The 16,780-nt window shown below is 43.2% G+C and overlaps 8 protein-coding genes across 8 annotated transcripts; 3 read left to right on the top strand and 5 right to left on the bottom strand.

The window, feature by feature from the left end:
• Positions 1-133: 133 nt before the first annotated feature.
• O0I10_003743 (uncharacterized protein) lies at positions 134-1,638 on the bottom strand (the record flags this gene model as incomplete). Its single annotated transcript, XM_058483810.1, has 6 exons — positions 134-192; positions 264-334; positions 424-516; positions 576-849; positions 919-1,058; positions 1,124-1,638. 6 exons carry the CDS (start codon positions 1,636-1,638, stop codon positions 134-136), a joined length of 1,152 nt encoding a protein of 383 aa, XP_058345608.1.
• Positions 1,639-2,332: 694 nt separating this feature from the next.
• Positions 2,333-3,888, bottom strand: O0I10_003742 (uncharacterized protein; the record flags this gene model as incomplete). The annotated part of the gene is made up of 9 exons (XM_058483809.1): positions 2,333-2,575; positions 2,634-2,643; positions 2,725-2,752; positions 2,815-2,908; positions 2,968-3,144; positions 3,194-3,410; positions 3,466-3,508; positions 3,586-3,731; positions 3,800-3,888. 9 exons carry the CDS (start codon positions 3,886-3,888, stop codon positions 2,333-2,335), a joined length of 1,047 nt encoding a protein of 348 aa, XP_058345607.1.
• Positions 3,889-4,392: 504 nt separating this feature from the next.
• O0I10_003741 (uncharacterized protein) lies at positions 4,393-5,353 on the top strand (the record flags this gene model as incomplete). The annotated part of the gene is made up of 5 exons (XM_058483808.1): positions 4,393-4,403; positions 4,481-4,655; positions 4,712-4,870; positions 4,944-5,027; positions 5,087-5,353. The coding sequence occupies 5 exons, from the start codon at positions 4,393-4,395 to the stop codon at positions 5,351-5,353; spliced, it is 696 nt and encodes a 231-aa protein (XP_058345606.1).
• A 307-nt stretch (positions 5,354-5,660) lies between these two features.
• On the top strand, positions 5,661-6,624 carry O0I10_003740 (uncharacterized protein; the record flags this gene model as incomplete). The annotated part of the gene is made up of 5 exons (XM_058483807.1): positions 5,661-5,692; positions 5,761-5,785; positions 5,844-5,912; positions 5,991-6,363; positions 6,422-6,624. The coding sequence occupies 5 exons, from the start codon at positions 5,661-5,663 to the stop codon at positions 6,622-6,624; spliced, it is 702 nt and encodes a 233-aa protein (XP_058345605.1).
• Positions 6,625-6,715: 91 nt separating this feature from the next.
• Positions 6,716-8,263, bottom strand: O0I10_003739 (uncharacterized protein; the record flags this gene model as incomplete). Its single annotated transcript, XM_058483806.1, has 6 exons — positions 6,716-7,159; positions 7,216-7,341; positions 7,397-7,539; positions 7,602-7,719; positions 7,791-8,045; positions 8,132-8,263. The coding sequence occupies 6 exons, from the start codon at positions 8,261-8,263 to the stop codon at positions 6,716-6,718; spliced, it is 1,218 nt and encodes a 405-aa protein (XP_058345604.1).
• Positions 8,264-8,604: 341 nt separating this feature from the next.
• On the bottom strand, positions 8,605-9,471 carry O0I10_003738 (uncharacterized protein; the record flags this gene model as incomplete). The annotated part of the gene is made up of 5 exons (XM_058483805.1): positions 8,605-8,751; positions 8,825-8,938; positions 9,000-9,045; positions 9,109-9,191; positions 9,244-9,471. 5 exons carry the CDS (start codon positions 9,469-9,471, stop codon positions 8,605-8,607), a joined length of 618 nt encoding a protein of 205 aa, XP_058345603.1.
• Positions 9,472-9,957: 486 nt separating this feature from the next.
• Positions 9,958-13,680, top strand: O0I10_003737 (uncharacterized protein; the record flags this gene model as incomplete). The annotated part of the gene is made up of 7 exons (XM_058483804.1): positions 9,958-10,474; positions 10,536-10,868; positions 10,929-11,715; positions 11,771-11,904; positions 11,964-13,290; positions 13,350-13,496; positions 13,560-13,680. 7 exons carry the CDS (start codon positions 9,958-9,960, stop codon positions 13,678-13,680), a joined length of 3,366 nt encoding a protein of 1,121 aa, XP_058345602.1.
• Positions 13,681-13,778: 98 nt separating this feature from the next.
• Positions 13,779-14,597, bottom strand: O0I10_003736 (uncharacterized protein; the record flags this gene model as incomplete). Its single annotated transcript, XM_058483803.1, has 4 exons — positions 13,779-14,220; positions 14,294-14,331; positions 14,391-14,452; positions 14,519-14,597. 4 exons carry the CDS (start codon positions 14,595-14,597, stop codon positions 13,779-13,781), a joined length of 621 nt encoding a protein of 206 aa, XP_058345601.1.
• Positions 14,598-16,780: the final 2,183 nt, after the last annotated feature.

Here is a 16,780-nt window from a genome sequence, read left to right as displayed (position 1 = left end):
GTGAAAGAAATGAAATGAATGCTACATCCCCCGCTTTGATATTTTTTATTCTTTTGTCGCTTGTCTAACAGTCGTAACCATATTGATGCATTTGGCACGAAGGGTAATGTTACACGAGTCACTTTTTTTTAGCTCATTGGCCCTCGATGGCTGCCTTGTACGTCGTATAGCAACTGAGTCCAGGATCATAGTCTAAACAGCAAATCAACCCGTCAGCTTACTGGCTTGGCTTAATATAAAAAAATGACACCATGTTTACTTACCAAAATTACTTGCAGGATCGCATGAGCACTTGTTGCGATATTCAGGCTCCACTGGACAATGTGTGTATGCCCTATATATAAAAAGCGGAGACGTTAAATAAACTACTATTGCCATACCACGCTTATTTCTAAAAGACCGCTCCTCATCCAGAAAACTCACGTATGCCGATAACCGATATCATTGAAAAAGTGGAATTCATCTTTGCGTAAGAGCATAGCAGCAGCAATAGAGTGAACCGGAGCATCTCCCCATCTAATCAATTTCATTCAGTATCCAACAACCTCCCTTTTTCCTCATTTCCCATCCCTTACCGCTCATAAAAGAATCCTCCTGATCTGTCCAAGTAGTGAAAGAACTTTAGATAGTCGTTGCTCCGCCATAGATCAAGCGAGGCAATTTCAAAGTTGGTCCAAAAATGGCAAAGGTTGTAGGATTGGCCATTATCATCGGTCACAAAGCGCCAAAGAGAATCTTGCTTGGCTGGTGAATGTTCAACAACCTCAGGATGTGCCTTTTCAAAATCCAACACCGTTTTCCAAAGACTTGATACGGTAGCTCCAAATTCTTTGAATGCAATTGTAAAGCCTAACAACAACACGTGGGTAATAAGTACTTTGATCCTATCACTCATCTCTCTCCTCGATCACTACTTACCATATTTCTTGCCATTATCACGCATATACTTGAATACATCATAATCCAAATCACAATGATAATCCACATCAGGTTCAAGACGCCAATACCAATCGAAATCGTCAAGGAAAGGATGACGGAAAAAGAAACCGCTTTGGAATCTATGATTTGATCTCGTCAGCTAACTACTACGTACACGTATGTAACCAGCATCCTTGTATCCTACCTGCACATATGGCGATAACTCTCACTGTCAGCGTAAGGGATACCCAATCGAGCCATTTCTTCACGGTTCTCAGCTGCCAAAGTTTGATTGATGTAGCTTGGATACCCCCACATTTGTTCATCCACTTTGCCATAGCGAGTCTCTGCTTGGGTCAATTCTGATGTCCTTTGCTTGAACTCTTCGGTAAAGTCATCGTCGTTCAAAAAGACATAAGGATAATTGAACTTTTTGTTGAAGCGGTCTTCGACTTGTCGAATAGTGGAAACGATGCCGTCCAACTCGCGATTGCGAACAAGAATGACAAAGCAAGCACGGATCGGTTCGTCAGGGTGGGTGGTTGTCGTTGTTGGAGTAGTGTGAACTGAAGTCTTGGCACCTTCTTGCGTGTTTTTGGAACTTTGTACTTGGGTTGTTGTGGTTGTGAGGGAGGCTGAAGGGAAGAACAGGTAAAGCGAGATAAGCAATACGCAACTGGCGGCAATGAAGAGAATCCTCGGGACAATGCCTCGCCACATGTTGGGAATTGGAGAAGTGGGAGTGATAAGGAAAAGGGAGGGAGAGTTTAACAAATGAAAGAAATGTAATTGATGCTGCACCTCATCTCCTCCCCCCGACTTGGACTAGCACAGTTGCTTGCATGTGGATATCCCCATTTCAGAACATTCGTGATTCTTTAGTTCCAAACTACTACTATAGCACTTTTCCAATCATGCTACATGCTCTTTACCCTCCATCATCAATAAACATCCTTTTACTGCTTTGGATTGATAGCAGTTTGGCAGTAGCTAGATGATCGACAATGTAACTCTTTTCATAGTGACACAATGGCAGGCAGCAGGCTCAGCTTCTTCCTTTCATCTTCTCTTGTGCTCGTGTCACAGCAACCTGATGTCTCGGCACGGGACCAATTATCAAGAAACAAACAAAGATGGTTTCTCCTGACACCCTATGTTTGTATCTATGATGTGCCAGGCCATGGCAGTAACACGATGATATATTTTAAAAAAGCGGCATGAAATACCGCGACTCATGGCTTCTCAAGAACCTTTTCTTCATATCCCCCAAATATGGATGTCGTACCAATGTACTTTTATGTCGTATTTTACTGGATCCCGGTAATTGGACATTGTTGGCGTTATACATAGGTCAATGCAATAGGGTCATCAAGGGGATATAACATGATGTTGGGGGACATGGACCAAATCTCTTCTATAGTTCATCTTTTACACGTCGAAGGGTGACAAGCCTGGATGGTGACACAGTGTAATCGTTTCCTTTCCACTTTGCATAATTCATCGGAACCATACGTTGCTGCAACTCAAGCAAGTAATCCATATGCTTCTCGTAAAAGTCGACTTGAATCAAGCTGAGGCGGCTGTCGCGAGGTGTGCCATTGATGTTGCATGCAGCTGACGACATGATGATCTCCTCCCAAGTAACAGGATCAAAAGTCTATACAATAGAGTGTGAGTCAATGGTTGCCATGGAGCAAAATAAAGCAAACACTTACCTCGTCAACACTAAATACAAAGAGAAAAATGCCATCAGTGAGACATCAACAATACCTCCTCCCAAGATCGCACAAAGGATCCTTCACTTACATGTCATCGCCTTGTTTGTCAGCATAAGCTACGAATGATGGGGGTGAGCATTGGATAGTAAAGAGCACCCAAGATCGTCCTCTTTCTCACCTTCAAGAGCTATTCCACCTGAAGTTTTGCAAAGTTCATGCATATGCTCTTTAAGCTTTCCGGCACCTTGTGTTGTTGATGAACGCCAAAATGGCTATATCAATCATCTTTATTAGCACACACAAGATAAATCAAAATGATATCCACATTTACCTTTGAAAAGTAGGTCGTTCCCTTTGCCACAGAGGGTTCGGCTGTAAGGATGATTCTCGAACGTACACCAACTAATTCGCCATCACCTTGCCATTGTGCCATTTCTGGATCATAATTCACCAATTCACCAATCGATGGCCATCGACCCCCTTTTTTGTGCGTGTAGACGAAAGGACACTAGGAAACAAAATAAGGATTTCCTCTCAACTCGAATGTCATTGGTTACCTCGCGTTTGACAAATTCATCCGTGCCTTCCGTACGCTCTGCATGGACCTTGCATACTTCATCCCAAGTATCCTCAAAAGCCTTGTCTAGAGATGCATCCTCTGGTGTCGATACATGCACGATAATAACTTGTTCTGGTTCGATACGGGCGAAATCAAGGACTTGATCGGCAAATTCGTGTAGTGTAACCGAACCCGGACAAGTGGTAAGCTGCTGCCTGTCATGGTGGATATCAGTGATGCTGCCTGTATCCTAACCCTATGGATACTTACCTATCAGATGAATGACAAAGCTTGAGATCAATCCATCGAACCCCTATGAATGTTCCTCTCGTGTTAGTATATCGACTCATTCTCGCGATTTTGACATGTCATCTCGTTTTTGTTACAGACCATCATACAGCAAGTCGGTAATGTCGCGATCTTGACGTTTAGGATTGGTTGCATCGTGGGCACCGAGGTAGAAGAACTGGTCGATAGGAAGCTGGTACTCATCAGCAAAGCCGTTGCAAGGAGAGGGAGGTGTCCTGACTGGGGCGCTTTGCATGCATTTGAGTTCCTGTTAGTTTATGCATATGCATCTTCTCATCGTATGCTTGGGACTTACGTTTGTCTATCTGCAGAAACGCCAATGTCATTTGTCCATCCCACTATGCAGCTTGTGAGTGCAATAGCAACAGTGATCCACCCCTTCATGATGATGCAGGAAAGAAAAGAGAAGCAACAAGGTGCCTAAATTCATCCCCAGCTCCACTTTTTAGCAGCAGCAGCAGATTAGTTGTATGTAGCAGCGTGTGACAATATCAATATACAAAAGACTTTACCATCATATTGCACGTATTCCATTATCAGGCGATTTTGTTCTCATGCAAATGCACACGTGATGCTATGCAAATAGTGAAAAAATAGCAGGGGCGGTAGCAGCAGCAGCAGCAGCAGCAGCAGCAGTAGTAGTAGTAGTGGGTATTGGGGTGCAAGGTGGTCCGTGAGCGGAGACATCTTTATTAACATGCATTCGACCCTGCAGACGTTCGATAAAAATGGATCATGGACAATGACTAAGGACAAGGAAATATTCGTGCATGTGTCTTGGCAACCATCTTCATCATCATCACCTTGGAAACCCGAGAAGCGGGGAAGACGGAGGACCACCACCTCTCTCTTTCAGTTAAACATCACCAAAAAGAGTTAACATCATTTATGCAACGAAGGTTTGTTAAACAAGAATACCATAACAACCGCACATACAACGACACTTGGACTTACACTCCAGATGCCTCCATTCTAGTCAACAAAAGAACGATCCCCATTTCGTCGACGATGTAGACCACGACATCCTATCTCCTTCCGATCCATTGCCTGCCAAACGTGCCGGTCGAAAGAGAATCAAGATCGAGTACATAGAGGATAAGAACCGTCGACATATCACCTTCTCCAAGCGCAAAGCCGGTATCATGAAAAAGGTACTTTTTGATTGTCTTGGGTCATCTAGTTTCTCACACACGTTCTTTTTTTAAAGGCCTATGAACTTTCTACTTTGACAGGCACTCAAGTGTTGCTGTTGATTGTGTCAGAGACAGGTTTGGTGTATACATTCACAACTCCAAAGTTGCAGCCGATGGTGACTAAACCCGAGGGGAAGACCTTGATCCAATCATGTTTGAATGCTCCAGATCCTGTAAGTAATGTTGATGGCTCATTCGTATCATGGTGGTGAAGAGTAGTAACATTAATGATCATCTATTTCATAGGAGCCACAAGGGGATGATGGTAGTAGAATGAATTCTCCAAGACCCACAAACACAAAGCAACCAACAATGAAAATGCAGCCACCGGTAACAAAGAGCGTGAAAGGGATGACAAAAACAAGCTATTAAACATGGTATATTGTTAGACACCATCTTCTTCTACGTCGAGCTATGATGTTGTCAAATCTGCTGCAAGTGACATGGCCCCTTATCTGGCATCGCCATCGGGTATGATGGATAATAGCCGTTACAACCTTTATCTGCAACAACAACAACCTGCAAGCACTGTTTACAATCATCCAACTCCCTATGGAATCCAACAACAGCAAGCTCAAGCATACCCACAGGTCCCTCCAGGCGTACTTGATAGTACCCCCACACCACCAGAAGGATATTGGCCTCCATCCACTTGAATGGGATTCATGGGTACATAACAAAGCCACTTTTGATCACATGGAACGCGACATCATGGATGGATGAATGGATGGTGAAGCGTCTTTTTGATGTAGTATAGTTATCCCCCTTTTCATATCTTTTGTATTATCGTTTATACCTTACTATCAATGATTCCCAAATGAAATATTGTAGCCTTTACTATGTACAATGGATCGAGCATTATCCAATGGTTTTAAAACCCCCTTCCATATCGGCATGGATTTGGCGGAGGAAGGGTGTGTGGCCTTTATTGCCTATTCCGGTTCTTTTTCTACATTTGCTACTATGCCAAGCAAGGTATTTACTATAGGCATAAGGTAAAGTGACTTGGGATTCTACCACAACCAAGGTTTGCCAATGGGCTCATGTGTTTGACATTCTGTAGCGGTCCGTCATGCTCGGGGAAAACGGTACAATGAACGATTTAGGTAGTGATGGAGAGACTCACAAAGACCCTACTACTGCTAGACCCTTACGCGTATATTACAAAAAGCATTGAAGCATACTGCTGTTATTTATCAGGATGACTTTTTCAAGGCAAGTACACGTTGAGATAATGGTTGGATGGGGTTGGTTAGGGGAGAATGGACTAAAAAAGAGAAATCTTGTACATAGTCGGATAGTGATATCCCAGTGGATCCAAAGACCAAGCTCCAGAATTGGGATTGTCCAAATGCACTCGATTTTGATAAATTGAATGAATGTGTGCACTATGCTATCAAACATTGCAAGTTACCTGAAGGATTTGTTTCCAAGGAAGAAGAGAACAAGCATGATGGATCGACTCAAGTGTCAAAGCATGTATTGGAGGGTCTTTCCAAATTGGCAACAGCGCTTGAAGATACTTTATTCTTGATTGTGGATGGATTCATGCTTTACTGGGATCAGGAGTTGTATCAACAATTCGATTGCAAGATATTCATCACAGCTTCTTATACCACGCTTAAAACACGACGTGAGAGTCGACAAGGCTATGTGACAACAGAAGGTAGTACCAACAACTTGTCAAAATTCCCTTTTGTATCTCTGATGGGACATGTACATAGGTTATTGGGCGGATCCTCCTGGTTACTTTGATGCTATTGTATGGCCTGAATATGTGAGATGGAATCAACACTTGTTTCAAGGAACCAACCATTCCGAAATTGAACACGAAGCTGTGGAAGATGTCCTTGTCCTCAACACCGACGACCTTTCTATAGACCAAGTAGCTGATGCTGCAGTGCAACGATTGTTGGATAAAGTTTAGAGTCCTATGTAGAAGCCAATCATGATGATCATGTACAATTTGTATGTATTGACAATGTATTTACACTGCTTTAAAGCTACTACTACTACTACTATGCTACTGCCATGGCACGTTTTGCTAGCATACTTCGAAGACGTAATGTGGATCCCGGTCCGCGCTGGATCAGGGATTTGGATGTTGATTTGGTGGGTGGTGGTTCTAGGATAGTTGATGATGATGATACAGGTAAGGGTGATGGGTTTGGACACGTGATGGTGAGCTTTTTGTTGTTTGCTGTTGTGGGTCTCATGCGTGTGATAGCGGTGGTGGTGGTCTTGGTGGTCGTGTTTACTTTGGATGTCTTTACAGGATGGCGATGTATCTTTTTGGAGGGTGGTGGAATGGTTGGTTTGTCCGTTTTAATTATTGCTGTTTTTGTCGTTGGGACACCGGCATGAAGAGAAGCTGTCCTTGTGTGTTTCAAAGGATCTCGACAGCTGCGTGGTGATGAAAGGGGTCCATTGCTATCCACAGACATCCGGTGACGTCCAGGGCCCTAATTCCTCCTCTAATCAGTACATATTCATATATTCACATGTCATCCCTACTTACATCCTTTGCCAAAATATCATCTTGACTTGCAAGAATATCCAAGATATCCTTTCCATCCAATCGCATAGGTGCGTCACGAGCATACGTTTTCCACATTGCCACGCTCTTCCTGATCTTTTCTCCCAACTATGATATGAAGAATGTGAGCATACATATAAAAAGTGGGGTTAAATTGTATTACCATGGCTATTTCTGCATGATTTGAATGGCGAGTGGTGCTTTTCAAAAGGATCATCCTTCGTTTAAGATTGCTTTTAGCAGCAAGAGCGATTGTTTTTGCAATGTCGAGATCCACTTTGGTTGTCTTTAGTGCTTGGATGTCATCTATTGATACCTGCGTCAGATGCATTGATGTTTGTTTACATATTCACGTGTATGCATCTTACCCAAACGTTCCATAAACTGGTTAGGATCCAGCTCAAGTTCCCGCAGCAAGCTATTGAGTTGTCGTAATAATGGCTTTGGATTCGTCTTGTATCGTACTTTTGTTGTCATGCGTTGTCGCTAGATAGATAGATAGATAGATATATGAGTATATGGATGTATATATATACAAAAAGACATTGAGTACTTACCGCATCTTGTTGTTCTTGTGGTTTATAAAGGCTGCTGGCAGATTTGATTGCTCTGTCAAGGCTAGCATGGGCTTCCATCAAAAGACGATCATCAGCAACAATCCCCATGTCCTTAAGGATGGCTTCGGTTTGTGTTGTGGTTTGCTCGACATTGATGATAGCTTGGTTGGTGAGTTCAAGTTGGGCAACAAGTTCATTCAACTCTGCAGTCTTTAGCGTCAGGATGGAGCGTAAGTTGGATAATGTTTCCAATCCCTGGATATTAGACAAGAGTGAGAAACGCGTGTATCCAAAGGAGGAGGAGGAGGTGGGGGTTGTGTGGTAGAAGAAGAGGTACCTACCTCGTCCAACTTGGTCAATAGCTGGATAGCGGTCTTGTCGTTGATGGTGGAAGAAGAGCTTTTAGAGGCGACAAGGGTACCTTCAGGAGAAGTACATGGCGATGCATACAAGTCTTGAATGGGACCGGACATGGTAAGGGAGCAATGTTGGAACAAGATCTATCATTGCGGGTTGGGCGTTGACAGGAAAGTTTTGTGTACAGCAAGGGAATGGCGGGGTACAACATGCAAACGGAGCATCGGAAAAGCAGAAGCACAAAGGATATTTTGGGGGTGGAGGATGATGATCATGCATGCATGCAACATGCTAGCAACAAGCAATTATTATTGTCCCTCCCTCGTTCTCTTTCTCTACATGCAACCTGGAATCAACATAGCTGCGAATAATAGATAAGGGCCAATTACATATCCATTGTCATTTAAACAAGTTATCCTAGTAGTGTCATTCAAGATGATTGAGAAGAAAATAAGGTTTATTGACCCGATGATGGCTTTTGAGGCACACTCTTCTTGCAAGGTGGGGGTATTGGCGTATTGGGATCAATAGGGTCGTGTAATACGCGTCCAACCTTATAATACGTATGATGATTTGCATAAAACTTCTTCCAATGCTCGACACCCTAAGTTCCCAATTACCGTTAGTCTTGTCCTTCCCATACATTCACTTGTGCACGTATAAAATGCTGATCTTACCTTGATTTGTGCCTCGCTCAATCCACGTAAATCATGCGTCAAGTGATCTTTAAAGCATCCTGTCACATAGGCTCGTGCTGCATCGCGTCCTGCAAAGTGGCCATAACTGGCTCCCTATCATATATACCCAATCAATCCCTTGGTCCCATCTCATTTATCCATACAATGAACTTACATGACTATACCATCCTCGGCCTTCCGTCACATCATAAACATCGCCACTATACCATAGATACCCCCATTAGAATACACCCCATAACCAATACTAACTAGCATATACATACTCAATGGCAAGGTAGATTGGAAGGTTCGGATTGCTTCCATCGTATTTACGCAATTCTTGCTCGGTGAATACAAGTTGTTCTCTCTACCATTCAAGCGTGAGTAAGCAAGTCAATGGAGAAGGTAATCTTTCTTACAGGCCAATAGGTATGGATGTTGGTCCATTTGCCACGATATCCCCAAGTCCAAGATTCAGTAATGAGGTAGGAGGCACCAAAGAAGAGAACGATAGCCCAAAATACTGCTGCGAATAGACTACTGATAACTGATTGCTGTGAGCTTTTAGGCGATGGTTTTGTGGGTTCTGCTGTGTTGGCTGGTTCGCTTTTGGTATCTGACGTGTTGCCTTTGCGTTTATGTATCATGATGGTCGGTGTCGGAATGGAAGAGGAAGGGGTTGTTGACGTGTGGTGTGGACTATCCAAGATTTATCTCTCGCTGTAGCTCTCTCTCTCTCTCTCAGCTGCATAAGCATGCGACGCTTGCTTGATTATTCAGGAGCCTGTGCACACATGTGGATGCAACTTCTTGGTACATAATAGAATACTATTCCTTCAATAAAGACACGCTATTATACTTTGATGGATGACTCATTGCCACTAAATAGCAACAATCATGAATGAATGCCAAGTTTATTTGCTTGTTGATCTTGTAGTAATAGGTCATGTGATGTATGTAAATAGGTAACAAGAGTCATCAGGCACAGCAGCCAAGATTTTGATTCGCCATGCGCCTTGTGTATCAGATGCCAAATGCGGGGTGAGCTTTAATGTTCAGCGTCGCCGTAGTGCGATTCTCATTCATTACTCTCTCTTTCTCTCTCTCTTTTATCTTCACTTTATTCTTGTTATATGCCATCTATCATTGACAAAGGCAACTCTTCTCAACTATCACGACAAAAAGAACATGATAACAATGATCTAAACGAGGACCCTTCTTCACTACGTTCTCCTACCGACAAACCTTCGGATCCATGTCTCGATTCAGAACAGTCTCCACCACCACCAAGACGTCGATCTTCCAATTTACGCATCAGCAACCCTTCCACCACAACAAAGATATCAAAACCTGATCCCAAACTCGGCTCAACAGTGAACCAATGCAGCAGTAATCGTCATTACCCTTACCATGCCCGGCAACAACAACCGACATCCCGGCTGCCACCACCATCCACACCCACATTGTTTGCCTCCCATTCACTGGATCAACCCAAGTCTACACGTCGTTCAATGGACAAGTCGCAACGCAAACGTCAACTCAAAGAGGCCAAGAGTGATTATGAAGCGAGAATAGAGCAATACTTTCAACAACTCACTGTTGGATGTGGACGATCTGATTGTATCAATCGGTTTTGCGCTTCGGGTCGTGGTATGGTTTTATTGTAGATACGTTTCTTTTTTCATTCAATTGACACTCAAAAACGACTTAGGTGGCATACGCAACTTGCACACACAAGCAGCCCTTGTCATGTCGATCCAATTGGCATCTAGACCTGAAGATCGCTTTTGTACCAACGAGATGCGAGCACCATCCAATTCGACCTCATCGGTGATTCAGAAGGCATTGGCAGATGATGAGGATGATGATGAAAGTGATGATTTCGGTGAACACAAGAGCAAACCTTTCCTACAGTCATTATTTTCATCTTCGGCATTTCTTTCCCTTTTTGGTCTACAACGTGAACAAAAAGATGTCAGCTCAAAGAATAGAAGGAGGAAACCCAAAAGGACCCCATCATCATCAGCATCATCTTCAACACAAGGTAAAGTATTGGGATTTTGGATAACGATAAATGGCAATCTAATGAGTATGGCAAAAATAGAATTTTCTAGAGGACGTCGATCGTCTGATAGCAGCAATGTGGGATCATGGCGTGGAGGATTACAAAGTCTATCTGGGAACTACAACAACAACATGAATCAACATCACCCATCATGTATCGAAGATGACGACTCCAGCTATTATTATCAACTTGATTCCAGCGATCATTCTCGAGCATCCGATAGCTACGAATCTGATACGAGCGATGAAGGAATGTTGTTAGCTATTCGACCCACCGCTATAACAATGCCATCAGCACTCGAGCAGCTGCATCGATTTGTGGATAAATACAACATGGAGAAAACGGTGCATTGGTGTCGATCAATCTTTCAAAATTGGGAGGGGATTGGCAATAGCATGCTTCTTGCCACGCCACAACCTGTATCAGCTTTACAACGAACGATCCGTATTACCAATTTGCATGATTTGCATCAGTTTTATGAGGCGATTATTGGAAACGACGATGTTCAGCCATCCAGATTAGCAAACGCAGTTACCGAGAGCTTTGAAACGTTGTTGGATCGAATGCACATGAACACCGAAAATATCACCACCTTGTACTCGATCGATGAAATAGAGGCATCATGCGTTGATACAATTGTCCAATGGTGTCGTGCACTCATGTCTATCCTTGAATGGATCCGGTTATGGCAGTCATCCGATTTTGCAACCGATAGCACCAATATGTGGTCCGATATATTATCACACAAGCTCATCCAAGTGGTTAGCAAGATCGCCTCCATTCAACAATCTTTGATTAGGAAAGCACTTTTACATATGTTTGCTTGGTGAGTACATCATTCAAAGTGATCCGCTCATTGATCACTAACCTTGTTTGAGTAGCCTGGATAATGAACGAATGGAAGCTCTGGTGCAGTATCTTCACGGGTATCTTATTGATCACTTCCACACTGGACCCTACAAACATGGTGAGCAAGATTCGGTGATTATGGCGACCAAGTTTCTCCAGCTTGCATGTAAGATTTTACTTTACGCATCACGTGATCGAGAAATTTACACCACCATTGTACTATAGATGAAGCCAATGTATCAGCAGCACCCATTATACCCGTTAGCGATTTTTGCAGTGAAGCCATTTGCAAGAAGCTCAACATCAAGGACGAGTACAGGATTTGGAAACGTGTTTTGCAGTATGGTGAAGGAAGGCATTCTATATCGACGATTGCTGCAGCTTCACGACCGTCGGCGTCTCAGTACTATGGTCTCAATGAACAACAACGACGAACACGACTCTTTTTAACAACAACCTGGACTTCGATATTATTGCCATACCCTTTTGCGAACGAATACCAATTTTCATGGTTCAGCTATCCTTTCTTATTACCACCCTCGGTGAAGCGAAAGATCCTGCAATTGGATGCCATGTCTCAAATGTCAGCAGAGTATGAAGATGCATGCGTCAATCACACCCTCGTCGTTCATGCACGGCGATTGCTCTCGGATGCACCTGGGATGGTACGTCATTTGGAAGACAATCTTAAGAGTGCGACTTGTCCCTATCTACTTTTGGAAATCCGACGACAACATTTTGTCACTGATGCCTTACACCAAGTATCCGCCAAGTGGGTCGATCTCAAGAAGCCGCTCAAAGTGCGATTTATCGGAGGAGGCGAAGAAGGCATGGATCAAGGAGGTGTCCAAAAAGAATTCTTTGGTATCCTATTTGAAAAGCTCACATCCAAAAAGATGGGTCTTTTTAATGTGGATCCGGAGACTCGATTATGTTGGATTCAGCCCATACCCGTACAAGAGGATGATTTACGGCTCTATGAAATGGTGGGCGTGATGATGGGTTTGGCTATCTACAATGGTGTCATCATGAACTTGCAGTTTCCAAGTATCCTGTGGAAGGTCCTCGTACAGCCAAGTGAAGCAACCTTAGATACAATGGCTGAAGAGCATCAGCTGTTTACATTGAACGACCTTATGGAGGGATGGCCATCGTTGGCTAATGGCCTTCAGCAGCTGCTTGATTGGGAGGACCAAGTGCAAGATGTGTTTTGCCGCAACTATGAAATTTCAATTGAAGTATTCGGCCAAGGTGTTGTCACCATACCTTTGATGGAAAATGGAAACCAAGTTCCCGTGACCAATGAAAACCGTGAGGCATTTGTGCGTGATTATTGTACATATTTCCTGTATCATGCCCAACGCAGCCAACTTCTTGCTATCCGACGTGGTGTTTGGAGTGTCATTGGTGGATCAGCCATGGATCTCTGTACAGCTGGTGTTCTCGAGGTGGTAGCATGTGGTGAACGACAAGGCATGGACCTCGATCTAAAAGAGCTACAAGACGTTGCTGATTACGATGATGGATATAATCCAGATCACCTAGTGATTCGGTAAGCTAGCATAAAAACACAACACAAAAAGGAATGGTTGACTAATGAAAATATGATAGCTGGTTTTGGTCAATTGTACACAATGATATGACTTCCGAACAACGGCGCAAGTTGTTGTTTTTTGTCACTGCAAGTGATCGAGTACCCGTGGGTGGATTGAAGGAATTGACATTTGTGGTGCAACGCAATGGGCCAGATAGCGATAGGTAACTTTTATTACTTCTTTACGATCGTATCCTATCCACGTACTCATATTGCCTTTAATGTAGGTTACCAACGGCGTTGACCTGTTTTAGTCGGCTATTGCTTCCAGAATATGACTCGAGGGAGAAGTTGCGTGAACGCTTAATCACAGCAATAGAAAATGCCAAAGGATTTGGTCTCGTTTAGAAGAATACATGTGTGTATAATAGATTTTCCCTTTTCTCTAATACCAATGTGTGTGTGTATATATACATGCACAAGTAAAAAAAAGATCTTTTATTTCATTAAGCTCCTTTGTACTTGTATCGTGCTTTGTCAAGGTCATCAATGTTGTTTTCCACTTGAATCATCATGTGAATAGCGAATGCCATCATACCCAGCACCAAGAATGGAATCGACCAAAAACCAAATTCAAGCCATGGCACGCCACCATACAATGCAATAGCTGGTGCAATCAATCCTAAGCATGCTGCAGGTGCTGCTGTCAGTATATTGATCTTGTTGAAACCTCGGTTGGGAGGAGGTGGTGACCAAATGATTTGCATTGCAGTAAGACGGCATCCTCGAGCGAATGTGAAAACGGAACCAAAGAGCGATAGAATGCTTGTTGTAGCGGATACCTCGGGTGCTGGTGTTACAGCTGGAATAGCATTGAAGGGGTTGGGAATGTGTGGCACCGAAAGAAATGTCGAGGGGAACATGGTATCATACAAAAAGATAGTATAACTAATACCACGGTGGTGGTGGCAATGAGTTAAGCGGCAATAGCTGCATCAGTATGTCCCTGATAAACCCTTACATGGATGAAACGAGAACCCCAACCAAGATGATACCACGCTATCCATTTACTACTATCAGTGCCATCGTTTCTTATCCCAACCCTATTCAACCTTTACCTGAATCGCTAAATTGGACTGATCATTCTTGGTACGTAGTTCGCTGATGAGCTCTTCTTGCTCTGCATAAAACATAAAAAGAAGCGTCAGATTGCCATCGTAAGACCAAGCAGACACATGTCACATACGTTGCTCATCGAGAAACTCGTTTTCATCTTCGGGATTTGGCTCGGTCGTCGACTTGAAACGTCGCTGTAAACCTTCCATAACACTGCAACAGAGAAGGAAAAACAATCATGCAAAGGTGCACGCGACCTTTTGGTCAACCACAGCAGCTCTACAAAAAAGTCCGACGTCAGTTGCCAAGGCACAAATCACATGATGTTCGTATCCCTATGTACAAGGTTTCCATGGCAATGGTCACTTGCATTTGGATAAAGAAAATAGACAATGGCCCACCTGGATTTGACAAAGAAATCAACATAGACAAATCATGTGACCGTGTCTTATATATTCATTGTTTCTCGCAATAACATCTAGAATAGCAACGTGTGACCCTGTGATGGATCATTGCACTATAGCATGTTACCTTCTTATCTTTCCACCATAGCATATGCTATCTTCTTATCATTGTATAATAACATTGGTTATCATCTTATCATTGCTCGGCTGTACTCTATATCTTCAAACCGATGGTATACTGCTCATAGGTACTTTGAGTTGTCCAATGTTCATTTTTTTTGTTTGCTTCATCCAATGCAAGATATAATAACGTAAGTCACCGATATCACCTAGACACAAGTTGTGGCAAAGATGTGTACTTCGTTTGAGCATCAAAGTCAATGTAGATGAGGGCTAGTAAAAAATTAGTCGTTTATGGCGAACAAAGAGCAGCACATGAATGCCCAAAAAGCGGGGTGAAATTAGGTTACCGGGGATAGTGGTTGTATCCACACAATGGTGCTATCAGCGGTGTGAAATTAGGGTCTTCAGGGATGGCGGCTGTATCCACACAATGGTGCCATCAGTGACCAGTGTCACTTTTTCTTGTACTGCCTCCCATATTTTGATCTGTGTACGGCGAATAAGGAAGAGTGAGACAACAATGGGACACAAATTCGAATACTTGCAAGGCAAGATAGCCTGACATTCTCATTTGGATTTGGAAAAAGTGATCCGGGTCCCCAACAATACATGATGGAGTGATTTGAAAATAAAGATACATTGTTGATGTATGAACACCGACATTGGAAGAAGTGTATTATGGGTGACTGTATGTGATGGAATAAAGCGGGGATGCGGGGAAAGTGGGGTATCATAGCGTCTATATTGGATCGCAATCAAGCCTTAGCAAATAAGGGTATGTATTTCTCGATTGGAGACATCCGTGTGAAAAATGACCTAGAGTCACGGAGCGAGGGTTACACATGTTCAACACACAAAGTACCGCCATCGTTGTATGGCTTTTCAAATCAGGTCAAAACATGGATCCATTCAAATGCATGGACCAAGTTGATCCAGTCATGAGGATACCTCTCTATTTGTGAGCTCAAACGTCTAAAAGGAATCCCTGCACAAGCAGCATGCATCAACGCAACGTTTAGTGTCACCGTTGAAATCGAAAAAGATCAATTCATATCTCCTTTCTCTCTTCCTTGGAAACCAGCGGAATCGTGATACGCTTTATACCCTCTATCGCCACAGCCACGATCCATCCATTTACCTTTGCTATCAATTTTCTCAGGCATGGACCCAAAAAAATCCCCACATTCCCAACATTGAGTGGTTGCGTTTCCCAAGTAACCAACAATGTGGGGTATGTACGCTTTAATGAACCCCGCCCTCGACCAGTACACCCAAGTCATACCACGCGTGTTCTTGTTCCACATTCTCCCAGCCCGTGAAAAAAGGCTAATGTGTGAAATCAGCACACTTTTTTGTCATGGTTCATTGACAAAACCCCGATCCATAGCCACTATGTACAACGATAGCCCGTAAAATAGTATAGCAAAAGCCACCAAGCAAGGGGTTGACGACAATGGCCGAATTAGGGGGTGGTTTTGGGTGATGGATGCATGCAAGCTTATAATTGACAGCAATGTTTATGATTAGTTTCATCACAAAAGAAATACAGCAGGGATAACAAACAATTGACTAATGGATCGGGGTTCACCGATTTGTGCCGATTTCGGCGTCCCATCCGCCGAGATTAGGCTGTTGCCACAGTAATAACGTGTATCCAAATGATTGCCTTTTTCATTGGTGCTGGTAGACATGAACAAGAAGACAAGGAAAGAACCGTTTTCCGTGATATTAAACAACCGCTCAGGAGATGCCTTAGTCTCGGATGGATGAGCAGGGATCAAAGAAAGGAAAAATTCAAAAGTTGTATGTAATGAAAGCCGACACCCTTCTATGAAATCTTTTATTTCCATGATACATTGCGGAAG

The sequence above is a fragment of the Lichtheimia ornata genome (assembly GCF_029851405.1).
Source record: "Lichtheimia ornata isolate CBS 291.66 chromosome Unknown scaffold00012, whole genome shotgun sequence".
NCBI classification, from domain to species: domain Eukaryota; kingdom Fungi; phylum Mucoromycota; class Mucoromycetes; order Mucorales; family Lichtheimiaceae; genus Lichtheimia; species Lichtheimia ornata.
This window is presented reverse-complemented; position numbering and strand designations above follow the sequence as displayed.